We start from the raw sequence: 13,642 nt of genomic DNA on the forward strand, positions 1-13,642 counted from the left end.
AAGGACAAAATATCGTGCCAAATGAAGTCTATTGTGTTTATTATCATTCAAATATTTTTCGTAATATGGACAATTTTGAGTTATAGCTGGGGCATATTCAGTCACGTGACGTGTTCAGACCAATCGCGCGCCAGCAAAAATATTTGATGGATATAATGCTGAATGTATCTCCAAACTTCACCGAAAGTTTGCAATTTTTTCGTTTAGAGTTAAGCGAAATTAAAACAATAAAATTTATAAAATGTCTCACAGCATGGTTTCATATCAGGAAGACTTTTTAAAGACTCCTATTGAAGATAAGATTAAGTTTATCTTGATAGTTTTTATGGATTTCTACAACATAGTCCCTTACCGCGCAATTTAGCAGTTCGCTTCAGTGTGAATCCACCTGGCAGAAACTTGCAGCAAAAGTTGTGAAGACTGAACTGAATCAATCTTTTCGATAGGTCAACGAATCAACCACTTTTTCCGCTGTGTTTACCGCTCTGTAGTTTCTCACACGTTCCCGTTCGAAACATGACGACCTCGATCCCAGGCTCTCCCAGCTCTGTCTCCTTTGTCTCCCTTTGAAGAGAGCCTGAGATCGAGGTTGGAATTTTGTTTTTCTTGTTGATCACTTGAGAAGGTTCTGCTGTCTTAGAGCTCTGCTTCACGGCATAGTTCGATATTATTTCGTCTACTTTCTCTAGCCTTGGCCTGCTTTCTGAGGGGGGTAAATAGGGGTATGCAAATCCGCCGATCTGTGCCTTTTTTTCGCCAAATCCGTCGATTCGCCGATATTTTAGTTCAAATCCGAAACCACAACCACATCCGGAAACAAGTGTAAAAGTTCAAAGGCAAACTGGTAAATGTGAATGCCATTGTTAATTTCGCATAAATAGTAAAGAAGGCAACATGCTTGATGACTATAACACAGTACAATTCTAATAACAGTCTCACACCTGAGTTTAAATGAGCTTTGTCCGAAAAAAGAAATAATTTGGATGAACTCATTCACATACCGACCAAGGCTGAAGAAAGATTTATGATCCAAATTTCGTTTAGGACCCAAGATTCGAAATCAAGCCAGTTACAATCCGGAATCCGCGCCAAAATTCACAGCTGATCCACGATCCACTGTGTTTTCAAAATCCGCGAATCCGCTCGATTTACCGCAAAAATCCACAATCCGTGCGTTTTTTAAGGCCAAATCCGTCGATCCGAAAACCTATTCACCCCCTCCTTTCTTTAACGATCTTCTTGGCTACTTCTTTACCCTTTAATTCTTGCTCTCGACCCTTCTCTTTCACATTCTGCTTCAGTTAACCCTGTCTTGAAAATGTAACATCAACTCCGCTAAGTCCTCCGTTCAGGTTACCTTGAGACAACCCACCCCTCCCCTCTCCATCCGCCAGAATCTGTACGAACGCTTGCTCGCTCTTACGGTGACGTCATAACCAAATTTTCTGGGATTGATGGCCATGGTTTAACCAAGAATTCTTACCTGTGGGGTCAAGTGTACATGTCCCTCCGTACGGTTAGGTGAATCTCCCGATCTGTATTTTCGTGAGATTCAAACGATTTCTTTGATTTCTATCAAACTAACTGAAAAATGTTTGAATTTCAAGAAAAGTCTATGGACCTTTTATAGGAAGTAAAAACGTTTGAGAGATATCAGCATATTTCAAAAACGTATAAACAATGGCCACAGGGCTAGCCTGTAGAAGAGCAGGTGGATTAGTGGGGCAGTGAACGCGAAACGCAATACACGTGTATGGAGCCGAACCTCGAGCGCGAAGCACGGTTGGAAAAAAAAAATCCCAGATGACAGATGACATGGTGAATGACACCTGATCCGCAGTCCAGTGTACTAACCCTTGGTCCCTCAGGGTTGATGTCTTGTTATATTCACAAAAACACAAATGAAGAATACGACACGCAAATGATTGTAGCCATTGATACATTAAACTTTGTTGAAAGTCGGTTCGCAAATATTCAGTTTGTTAAGACAAGAATCGCGAAAGCCCATAGAGAAACCTTGGATTTCCGGTTGAATAAAAATTTCGGGGGCCTGGGAGGGATCCCATATAAAAGGGACGGAGGTGCTTGTCCCAAAACGGAGGGTCCCAAAACAGGAGCTTTCGCGTTACCGTTTCAGGTATTGAGCCAAAAAAGACAGCGTCACTTGATGTGTTGCTTTAGAATTGGTACCTCCTTGGGGTGAATAAAATTCAAGCCACACCCACAAAACAGGATTTTGGTGCCTCTTAGGGGTTCTTTTCAAAATTTCCGACGAACACTCCAGTCCTTCTAATATGGGAGTACCCCCCCAGGGGGGATAACAATACAATCATGATTCGAAATATTACGGCCACTTCCATTAAATGGCAGGTATCAGCATAGGAAAGGCTATATACAATGTCCTAATTGGTGCAATACAACACACCCTTAAGGATAATTTTGACGGAATGTTTATAACATTTCTTTGCTAACGTAAACGTCATCAAGCAGGTCCGTCAAACTTGGATGTCGCGGCAGAATACGGACGACCAGTAGCAGGTTCCAGGTTCTCCCAGTAAGCTCGATTGGCCCTGGGAACAGAACATGCAAAACTGTTAGTTTTTGAAGATCGTCATCAGCATCATCAATCCTTATTGCCCCCAGTAGGGCATGGGGCCGCAAGTTTTTGAAGATGGAGCGCGGCTTATCTCAAACCCAGATCTCCCACGGTCAAACGGAATGAGATCTGGGTACGAGATTAGAGCGCGCCAGAAACGAAGATTAAAACGCAGCAGAAGTACAAGATCCAGCAAATGCAATGTATTTTTTACAATCTCCATTTTGATAAGCTTTCTATAGACGACTTGCAGGAACCATGGATAGTAAAGAGACTGTCTTCTACTATTCATGCCATGCAGGAACGGAGAATAAAATAAAACCAAGTAGTGGCCAATAGACCAATTTCGATATATTAGAATTCATCCTAAAACAATAGACCTCAGCACGAGGCTCTGGGAAATAACTAAAGAGTTTGTGGGGTTTATTCCCCAGAGCCTCGTGCTGAAGTCTATTGTGTTAGGCTGAATTCTAATATATCGAAATTGGTCTAAAGCACGCATAAGAAAGTCGTGTAAAACTAACTCTAAGCCAACACATGGTTAATTTGGAAATTTCTCTAGACATATCCCTCTGTCCATGAATGCTTGAGTATACAATAAAATCATTTCTCAAAGATTGCCCTAGAAGAAATCCCTTCTCTGCCGTTTATAAGACTCTTACTTCCGTCTCATCCATTCTTTCGGGTGATTCTTCAATGCTCCTCCCCAAAGCTCGTGCTTTTCACTTGCCACAGGAAGAAAACCACGTTCTGGGGCAAGCTAAAGACGAATAGTTACACATTAGCACACATTAGAATAAAGAAAATAGCACAAAGAAAATACATGCGTTGATTGGCATAAAATCGTGTTCAGATAGAAACATAGAACTAGCACGAGCTCTTGACGTAATGATGCCACAAGCAAAGAGGATTTACATTTTGATGATCAAAGTAAACAAGTTGTTGTTTTTTTTTCGTCGTGGAACTTTCTGAAAGAAATAGAAAACATATTCTCCGTGTCTGTATCGAGTTATACAAACACTCGTGGAAGTTTGGGAGAACTCGAAAAAGTTGTTCCCAAAACACTTCTTTCTCATAAACTTTCATGATTTTCTCTATAGAGAAAACGAAATACCATCTTCTATTTGGTATTTACAATACATAAAGATTGCTTCTTTTATAAAGTGTGTGCAGACTGCTCCTAATCCCAACAACGGAATTTTATGGCAGAATTGGAGACTACTTACTTTCAAACGTTTGCCAGCTTCACCTACGCTATAGTTTCATATTTATTTGATTCCAATCGCCAAAGGCTTGCGGTAGCAATACATACAGGCCGCAAAAATCGAAGTTGATTTCTTGGCTTTTGGCTCCCTGGCTCATCTAGCCTCTACGGTTGTTCTTGGGAGCCAATAAATTTTTTTAAGGGGAAGTACAAATTAAGGTTGTCCTCATTGTTGTTTTTGTTGTTGCTAGAGCAGTTTTCAAATGAGTGCCGTAAAGCCAAAACCAATGTAATCACTCCAGCCAATCACAAACAACACAATCCAGTGAACCAATCAAAACTTGAAGTAAATACATGTAGCTGACGCGAGGCACGGGAAAACATGTGTGGGTGACTCACAAGTGGTTTTGGGTTTACTTCTGATTGGTCGAAAAAGTGGCGCGAGTTTTTTAAGCCAATCGTGTGGCGTAGTAATGAAAAAGCAATTGCTTTTCGGCTCTGAATTGAAAATCACTCAATTGTTGTTGTTGGTTTTGTTACTAGGCGTCACGTGTCTTACCTCTTCCGCGATAGCCCGGATGTGGTATGGTTCAAAGCCACAGCAGCCTCCGATATACCTCACTCCCATATCATAGGCCCGCCGAGCGTACTTATGCACATCCCACCGAGTTAGTGTGCGAGGTTCCAAAGCTATAACAAAAAGAACACGAATGGCACCTCATGTTAGTGGAATGTAGTCAAGGAATGGAGGACCGCAGAACAAAATTAAATTTTTCTACGGGGACGAAAAGAATTTAGGTCATTTTTCGGGATAAATTTCGGACATATCCAGCTTGCAGGGGAAGGCAAAGAGAGACGTCAGATAATGACACTTTTTTGGCGATACGGCGGCCATTTTGAATTCTATGATTGTTTCAAATAGCTATTATGGGATGCTTAGAGGGCAAATACATACTTGTTTGTCCCCTAGGTATCCCATAATAGCTATTTGAAACAACAGAATTCAAAATGGCCGCCGTATCGCCGAAAAGGTCCATTGAGGCATGACTGCAAGGTAACCAATCATAACGCGCGTAATACTGAAACTAGTCAATCGGAGCACGCGTAATACTGTAACTAGCCAATCCTGAATGCGGGTAATACGGAAACTAGCCAATCAGGAAGCCCGTTTAGTTATGATACAAACAACTAACACACAGTGAAACAAGTTCACACCAAAAGGTATCTCGGGCAAGCTAGCGAACCCAACCCTGCCGGCGTCCGGGGTGTGGTAACCAACAGGCTGGATCATCAAATAAGGATTGTGTCCTTCCTTGTCCAGTGCTTCTTTCATCAGACGAAGAGCTTCCATGGAAGTGGTGGGATCGAACTTGCAGTTCACACCAATAATATCAGCACCTGATAATGAACGAAAAATATCAGCCACGTGTTGAAGCAAAGTTTGCCATATCATACCGCACCATTATACCGCTTACAAGCCTCTCCAACATGAGCTGCACCAGTTATAATCCCACACGAAACCCCTTACAAAGTTTATAAGTCAATAGTCTACGAATACATCTGTTGCTCAGCAAAACCGGTCGGGAGCCACGAGAGGCGATTGTCAAAGGCACATTCGGCATCGGGCCAAGTGTCCTAGCATACGGCGTACGGGAGTTTATTGCGGTTGCTGCAGGATTAAGCGACTACAGGAGCCCATCAGCTCCTGCCCCCGACTACGAGTAATTCTAATCTCATCTAGGTGGGATGCTAGTCCATCGAACCCTCCAGCATTTAACTCGCCGGTACCATTGTACACACCTGAGTGGCGTGAGGCATTGTGAGAGTAAATAGTCTATGGCAAGAATATAACGCAAAGACCCCAGCCAGGGATCGAAATCAGACCGCTCGATCAGAAGCAAAGCTGACCATTAGGCCATCGTGTCTGCTACAGAAGCAGCCGTGTAAGATTTTACGGAGTACGCTGGTGAGTTGGAAAAGACGCCAAAGAGATTTACTTGCCTGCTCTTGCCAGTTTAACCGCGCACTCTCCGGTCGACACGTTGTTACTGTCCCCAACAGGACCAATACTCATCGTGATGGCGGTTGGCTTCCCTGTGTTCTTCATCACTTCCACTACCCATTCAGCTTCCTCTCCGTACTCAAAGAACTAAGGGGGAGAGGAAAGAAGTTGCAACATATCTCCGACTAAAAATAATAATCATCATCATCATCATTATCATCATCATCAACTCCGACTACCATGTGGCACTAAATTAATTCTGCGGGAGTTTATTTTTGCGAATCGGCGATTTTTTGTAGTTTGCGGAAACTAATTTTTGCGATTGTAAAAGACTGGTTTTTCTTGCTGGGTATCAATTTTTGCGATTTTCGTGAAGTCGAGTTTACTTGAAATTACAACATTTTCGCGTTTTGTTTTTTAAAATTAAACTGCATCAATTGACAAGTGAAAAAACATGTAGAGATGTAGCAAATAGTAATCCAGCAGTCAGTGTCGCTCTATCACAATTACAGTCAACTCCCGCCTTGCGGACACCTCGCTATTACGGACACCCCGCTATTACGAACAGCAGCTAAATCCCCGGCGAAAGTTACAGACGTTTGACTGAAACAAACTCCCGCTATTACGGACGCTCGCTATTACGGACTTACGAACACTTTATTCGGTCCCAACGTCAAAATTTTATTGTTTTCTCTCTCGTTATAGCGGACAACGAGCAGCATCTTGGAATATTTGCACACATATCAAGTCTATTTTTTCTGCTTTTTGAGATTGTCTATGTCTTTTTTGGTCGATTTCCGCTTCTTCTGTCCATCAATCAAAATTTCTTCATCTTTTTCTCTTAAGGCTCTCTTTGCAGTCTTGCTGCCATGAACAAGTTCGTCCAGTCTGTCCAAATATTATAACATAAAAATTTTCTCGCACTCCGCTATTACGGATTCTCGCTATTACGGACACCAAATCCGGGTCCGAGGGTGTCCGCTCTAACGGGAGTTGACTGTACATCCTGCTCTTGTGCGGAATTGTAGATGCTCTTCTCAATGGAGTACCTTCAAATGACCCTTTCCTGCAAATCTTTCTTAATTTCTGAACGTTTTGTTTCTCGTTTCATTGTTTGGTTTCTAAACCAAAGAGGCGTTTTAAATAAATGGCAGCAACAAGATTCTACTTGTGATGTTTGTATGTATAATTACGCCAGTGAAGTAAATTTTTGCGGAGAAAATGTTTGCAGAAAAACTTTTTGCGGGAATTATGTTTTGAGAGAACTTTTTTTGCGCGAACTTCTCTTTGCGAATCATGATAAAAATAAACTCAAAAAATCGCAAATTTAGAACCAGCAAAAATTTAGTGCCACACGGTACATGAGCGGCCTGTAGCTGTCTCTGCAAAGTTCAAAAACCACTGTCCGAAATTAACATAAACGCAAGCTGCCTAGATTGCCTCTTGCCTACCTCAGCAATCAGTAAGTCCATGTCATTCTTGAGAAATATTGCAATCTGTTCTTCAAACCGTTTCTGTATACGCTCCTTCCCAGCTCCCTGCGCGTAAAGTTTTGCTGTTTGGCAGATGGAGCCGGCGGAGAACACCCCTCCCTCTTGAGCCACGCCCTTCGCCAGATCGCATGCGGCCTGATTTATTTCATCGTTCTGTTGAAGAGAGCAACAAAAAGCACCTGTAATAAGCTTTCGATTACTTTTAAAATAGCGAATTCCTCGTTGTCAAACTGTCATTGCTGTAGAGCAACCAGGATTCACTTCGAGTCCATAGGAGGCATTTTTCTTATAATAACCGAAATCGTACGAAACCAAAATAATGACATACAACTATTATCAGAGTGATCAGCACAAACGAAAACTCGAAGCAAATTCATGCAACCTGCGTGAAAAAGAGCAGGTCGGTTCTGAAAGGACCGATTGATTTGATTCTGCCGCTGATTGGATGAAACAGCACTTTTTCTCCGACGGGTTGAAGTAAGTTTCATTGATCCATTTTAAATGGCGAAGATTTCCGTAAAGAAATTGCCAAGAAAAAACATCAAAACAACTACACAATTTCACATGCATTTTTGAATAACATTAAGCAGCAAAAACCAGCAGAGCTTGTTAAAAGTCTTATATGGCCACTTTTTACATTGTGCAACAAATACCTTCTCGTCAATGATTTCATCGTCCATGGAAAATGTAAAAGCCTGAATGATATCTGCGCCTGCTCGAAGAAACTCGCGATGAACCTGGCGGACTGAAATGAACAATTTCTAATGAACCAATTCCACAGTCATCACATCTAGCCATTCACAATGCAACTTATCATCGTAGCGAGCCGATGCTCGGACATTTTCCCTTGGACATTATCTGTTCCTCGAAGCTCACAATTTCCTCGAGCCTCGCTCTCGGAAAACTGTGAGCTTCAAGGGCTTCGAGGAACAGATAATGTCCGCGGACAAATATCCGAGCATATTTTCGCGACAAATGGAGGCTATTGTCTTTATATTTCTACCTTAGTGCGTGATTGATGTATGACGTGGCGGGCCTGACGTGGCGTGACGTTGTGACGTGAATTACTTACGCAGTAAGGATGTTTATTATATGGCTAGCTCCGTGAGCGGGCAAGATGAATCAAATCCTGCGCTGTGATTGGCTACCCCAGCGGGCAAGATGGAGCTATCTTGCCCGCTCGGGACTACCCGCCGTGTCCCGCAAGAAAAGATTCCCCTAAAGCCATATAATAAATCCTTTCTCGACCAAGCTTGTTCGGTCAAGATGGCTGGATATTGGCCTCGTTCTTTTTGTGCGAGTTTATGGACCGAGAGGGAGTCGAGGTCCATAAACACGCAAAAACAGAACTTGGCCAATATCCTGCCATCTTGACCTCACACTTGGTCAATAACCCATACGTACTAACAGTGGGCGCGAACCAACCTCGTTCCCAGGGGGAGAGGACCCTGGGAACGAGGTTGAGCGCGAACTTCCTTAACTCATACCTCTCTGTCACGCAACGCTACGCTCTCGGGAGAGAAACCCTATCCTGCGTGACAGAGAAAGGACTGGACTAACCTGCCTCTGGGCTCTCCACCGTGCACTCCGGAGACCAAGGTCCTGCTTTTACATAGCCACGCTTCTCCAAACAGAAAGTCATCCCTCCATCACCGACTAGGACATCACCCGCTTTTAGACGGTCTAGAACAGAACCCTTCTACGCAAAAATCAAAACAAAACAGCAAAAAGATGATGTTCGAAAAGGAAAAGGGTTGCTAGCTTGATGATATCAATTCAGCGCATAAACAATTATGAAACACCTGAGTTCAGTGCGGAGTCTCTCTGAACAAATTGTACTAAACAGCATGCCCGTGTGTGTACATTTTTTCGACGATTGATCGGGTGCCGGAAACTGCGGACAGAGTAGTCTCCTTGAGTTGTCAGTGGGTTGTCACACATGTTCAGGGGATACAAGTATTGCGTGACCCGAGATGGTAACAGCTACCTCTCCGTGTCTTTTGGTCACGTGGACCGCAACGAAACTGGGGTTGGGGATATTTAGAAGTTTCCGAGAAATTTCGAAATTATTAAGATATTTAGAAAATTTAGGGGTAGTTAGAAATATTCATAGCTTTTTTGGATTTAGCCCTGTGTTTTCCTCGCTATTTTTTTGAAACAATACAGTTCAGCGATTTCCTGATCGAAAAATGTATTGTATAACAGCAACGATTTTCCAAAATGGCGGAGGCTAGTAACATCGATGCGCCTGAATCCTCTTCCTCAACCTCCAACTACTGCAAGAAAATTTTGACCTGAGGGATTCAAAATCGATTTATTTTAAAAACAAAAAAATGAAATATTTAGAGGTATTTTTTGCGAGATATTTAGAGAAATTCTTGTGATATTTAGAATTTTTTTTGGAAATTTCCGGAAAGATATGTTTTGGCGATTTTACGTGATATTTGTGGAAAGCCCTAGGACGTTAAGAATTGCTACCGCGCGTCATATTTTCAACTTTCTTCTCGGTGCTTGGAAATGTGATCAACTGGTCTTTCATTTTTGATGCATTACTTCCTTATTCCCAAATGGGCGAAAGTATTAATTTTGTTAGCAAACTCTGATCTTTATATGCCACTCTCACGTTCGACCTTTCAGGGGATGGGATCGATATCCACCAATCACATGTTCAGCGCTGACCTCTGACCTCTACAAATGTAACAGCTGTTAAAACACCAATCAGAAAACGGGAATTTCGATCCTGTGAAACTTGATATGTTCCAACTTTTTCTTATAAATAGCAATGCACTTCTTACATTCAACGCAGACATTAGAGATCTTTAGGTTACTCTAAAGTTTTTGCGGACTAGAATCACCTCGAATTCGACTAAGGCCTCTTTGAAATACCTCGTTGGGCTTTGAAATTTCTGAATAAGATTTTTTTGTCGAAGCTGGTTGAGCTATGGCGCCCAAAACAGCTGGGAAAAAAGGAGAAGAGAAGAGGGAGACTGTCAAGGAAAAACCGACTACTGACGATAATGAAAAGAAAAAGAAGATAAAGAGAAAACAAAGTTATGGAGTCTTCATTTACAGAGTGCTGAAGCAAGTTCATCCTGACTCTCGAATCTCCAGCAAAGCCATGGGCATCATGAACTCGTTCGTCAACGACATCTTCGAACGTGTTGCGAGCGAAGCTTCTCGTTTGACGAAATACGCCAAGAAGTCGACCATCGGTTCCCGTGAGATCCAGACCGCTGTCAGATTGCTTCTGCCCGGTGAACTGGCCAAGCACGCTATCAGTGAAGGAACCAAGGCCGTGACCAAGTACACCAATAGCAAGTGAAGCGATCTTCGCGTAATTGAAACAAACGGCTCTTTTAGGAGCCACCAGTTCTGCCTTAAAGTCTCTGATCAGCTGAGGTTTTTGTTAACCAAGGGGTTTAATACCACGGGTTAAGAAATCGACAGGGAAAAAATTTCTTCAACGTCAGAATTTATTTCGAGTCGGAAAATTCAGTTGTTTGTGCATGGTGAATTGAAACACGTTTGAGATAGCTTTGTCCAGGCGTTCGGTTAGTTATAGAACAGCGTCACAAAATAGGAGAAAAATAGCGGAAGACCAAGGAGCGAAAGAAGCTTTCCCACGTTGCACCCCCAACCATTTCTTATCGCGAGTCGAAGTCACGCAATACCTCTCGGAGCGTTGTGTGACTTCGACAGTTTCGAGAAACAAAACAAGCGCGCGTGAATCCCGCCTCGCGCTCTTAGGACGCAAACCCCACAAACAACCTAACACTCGTAATTTACCTTCCTATCCGTCGTAAATGAGGCCCTGTGGAGAGAAGAAAGTAAACAGGTTATAATTAAACTTCTATGCGGGAAAATTGAAAGTTTTGGCCTTTGCATTACCAGAGCTCCACAGGGTAGGGAGTTCCAACTTCAGAGCTAAAACAGTAAGCTCGAGCAGTAGGGTGATTTTTCAGAAATTCAAACTCCAAGGTTTGGGCCCGAAAGTAAAATGATAATTTTTACAAGTGGACCGCTGCAGGGTTTCACTTTCAGGTAAATTTTGCATACAGTCGGCAAGGAGGCGGAGATGATTGACGTCCATCAAAACTAGGTTTTGTCTAGACTTTTTTGGGGCTGAGGGCCGGAGGTCGCGTGTAATTGATAACCGCTGTAAAAATGCAACAATCGCCAGTCATTTTGAATTTGTGTTTGAGGAAAACTCGGCCAGGTAAATCACATGATTATTGTGACGCCAGCGCTTTCGAAAAGCTCTGTTTTCATAGCCTACGTGTAGCCGCACCCGCCCCCCCACCCCCCCCCGAGAAAAAAACGGGAGGCTCCCTCCCGCCGTTTTCAAATTCCTCCGGTTTGGATTATAGATTAATCACGCAGTCACGCAATCATGCAACAAGTAAGCATGGCCATCTTACATTGAAATAGTCTCCTCCGCAGCCGTTTTTTGGGATGTCACGCAACGCTCCCCCAAAGAAACGGCTGCTCACATTCGAACAACATTCCTTTCACGAAATTAGCCAATCACCGCTTCCGTTCCATTTTCAAGGACGTTTTCGCGCCAAATTCGCCCTTTGAAACTTGTCCAATCAGGGAATGTTTTTTATCTTTGTATCCCGTCTGGGAGATGTCACAAATAAACATACAGATTTCCGGCTTTTGTTTAGGGACGCCGAAAAATACCGGCGACGCTTGAACGAGCTTTCTATGTAGCTGAAGACTCTTCAAAGTTCAAGTTAATTATTAGAAGCTTTCAACTCAAAAAATTACTGTCGAGAAGGAAGATATCTATTTTAACTTAATAAAGGAACCAGGAAATCAAGTAGCTTCGCTCGATTTGTTGACATCGAGTTCTGAATACCGCTCTTTCCGGCCTGATTACAATCTGTAGGAAGCGTTTGGCCCTTGATTGACGCTTACAATTTGACATTTCGAGAAAATATATATTGTCTCATTTATAGCTGAACATAGCGATGAGCACATGAAGCACTTGTACTTAGGACTTTCATTTACAATTTTTTTCGTCCATCATGATCGTAACCTGCGAACACCGCCTATTTTTGGCGACGTGCGGCGTGAAACAAAAGCCAGAAATCCCTCACGTGTTCGCACCGCAGACCTTTCCGCGCGAAAGCTTACGTCATTCACACTTTGCTATTATGTGATTGGTCTGTTCAACTCAGCGCAAACAAACCACAAGCACAAAAGGAAAAGAATGTTGTTTGGATGTGAGCAGCCGTTTCTTTGGGGGGAGCGTAGCGTGACACCCCAAAAACCGGCTGCGGAGGAGACTAACATTGAAATGGTTTCTTTTTATTTCGTACAAACAAAATTAATTGAATTGAAAGAAATAATTTCAAGGAACTAAACTTCCCGGGAAACATATACAAAATACTGGATTTCGTTCCAGAAATATTGTTCTCGTGCTCAATCTCTGATCTGCTAAACATCGAGTTTCGAGTAGCCACTCTTTGAGCTCGTCACGCAATCTTCCTTCCCCACTGACATCGAGGAAATAAATAGTAGATAGCGAATAAGCTTTAGTAGTCTAGCAGTGTGGGATTGTGCGATTGAATCACAAATGTAGAAATCTAATTGTTACTGTAATAGTAAAGCTGGACAAAATTGTGAATTCTAAATGTCGAATCAATGGAGTGTAACAACGCATGAACAACCATTGTAATGTGATCCACATACAACGGCCTGCTCCGCAAGCAACTTTTGGCCAAAAACACGAACGTGAATTTGACCCCCCCCCCCCCCCACCCCACTGCCGCCGATTTGAAATAGATATTGACCTGTTGACTAACCTGCGAAGTCTACGAAGAGTTCAATAGCGAGCAATTTCGACAGGATGATTTTACGTCTCTGGCTACATGTTTCTCTGACCATGCTAACCGTGATTGTGTGGAAAACTGTAATGATTGTAAATATATGGCAGATTCTATGGCAAATCCATCGCATTTTAACATCTATTAGATGCTTTTGCCTCATCGTATAGAAATCAGCCTCTTAAAGATCTCGCATATGGTACATAAAAAATTGATAGATGGCTAATGGTTTGTATAAATTCTAAATTACCTTTGATTTGAGTTCAGCCGGCTTCCCAACACACAGATTGGAAGACCATTTCGCGTGTTGTTAATGGCGGCGGCCCGATGTAGAAAAGGAGCAAGTTGACGCCAGTTTTTTATCATCATTCAGACTTGGTAGTGTTATTTTTTGGAGCCCCTTTTCACCCTCGAAAAAGAAAGGTCTGCCCCTGAGGCGAACACCGAAAACCTAGAGAAATTAACACACGATATCAATAGCGCGTGACACGATCATAGGCGGATGTCACGTAGGCG

At 42.6% G+C, this 13,642-nt stretch overlaps 1 protein-coding gene, 1 long non-coding RNA gene and 1 pseudogene across 3 annotated transcripts in view; 1 reads left to right on the top strand and 2 right to left on the bottom strand.

The window, feature by feature from the left end:
• The window catches only part of LOC110063533 (uncharacterized), a 14,510-nt gene extending 13,776 nt beyond the window's left edge, over window positions 1–734 (bottom strand). Inside the window, exon 1 of the long non-coding RNA XR_016206707.1 lies at window positions 353–734. This is a non-coding gene — a long non-coding RNA (uncharacterized LOC110063533). The remainder of the gene's footprint in view (window positions 1–352) is intronic.
• A 1,188-nt stretch (window positions 735–1,922) lies between these two features.
• On the bottom strand, window positions 1,923–13,639 carry LOC110063439 (S-methylmethionine--homocysteine S-methyltransferase BHMT2-like). Of its 2 annotated transcripts, none has more exons than XM_089288079.1 (10): window positions 13,377–13,639; window positions 11,082–11,106; window positions 8,856–8,991; window positions 7,949–8,040; window positions 7,254–7,448; window positions 5,802–5,949; window positions 5,016–5,198; window positions 4,360–4,490; window positions 3,259–3,356; window positions 1,923–2,570 (listed from the first exon to the last, which is right to left on the bottom strand). In XM_089288079.1, the coding sequence occupies exons 1-10, from the start codon at window positions 13,493–13,495 to the stop codon at window positions 2,483–2,485; spliced, it is 1,215 nt and encodes a 404-aa protein (XP_089144205.1). In that variant the 5' UTR covers window positions 13,496–13,639; the 3' UTR covers window positions 1,923–2,482. The 2 variants fall into 2 exon arrangements, with proteins under 2 accessions (XP_089144205.1, XP_089144204.1); XM_089288078.1 differs by having other exon boundaries at window positions 8,856–8,994; window positions 13,377–13,638.
• Window positions 10,083–11,164, top strand: LOC110063513 (histone H2B.1 pseudogene; annotated as a pseudogene).
• Window positions 13,640–13,642: the final 3 nt, after the last annotated feature.

This window comes from Orbicella faveolata, unplaced genomic scaffold (genome assembly GCF_042242905.1).
Source record: "Orbicella faveolata isolate gen_17 unplaced genomic scaffold, um_ofav_v1 contig_15, whole genome shotgun sequence".
Classification (NCBI taxonomy): domain Eukaryota; kingdom Metazoa; phylum Cnidaria; class Anthozoa; order Scleractinia; family Merulinidae; genus Orbicella; species Orbicella faveolata.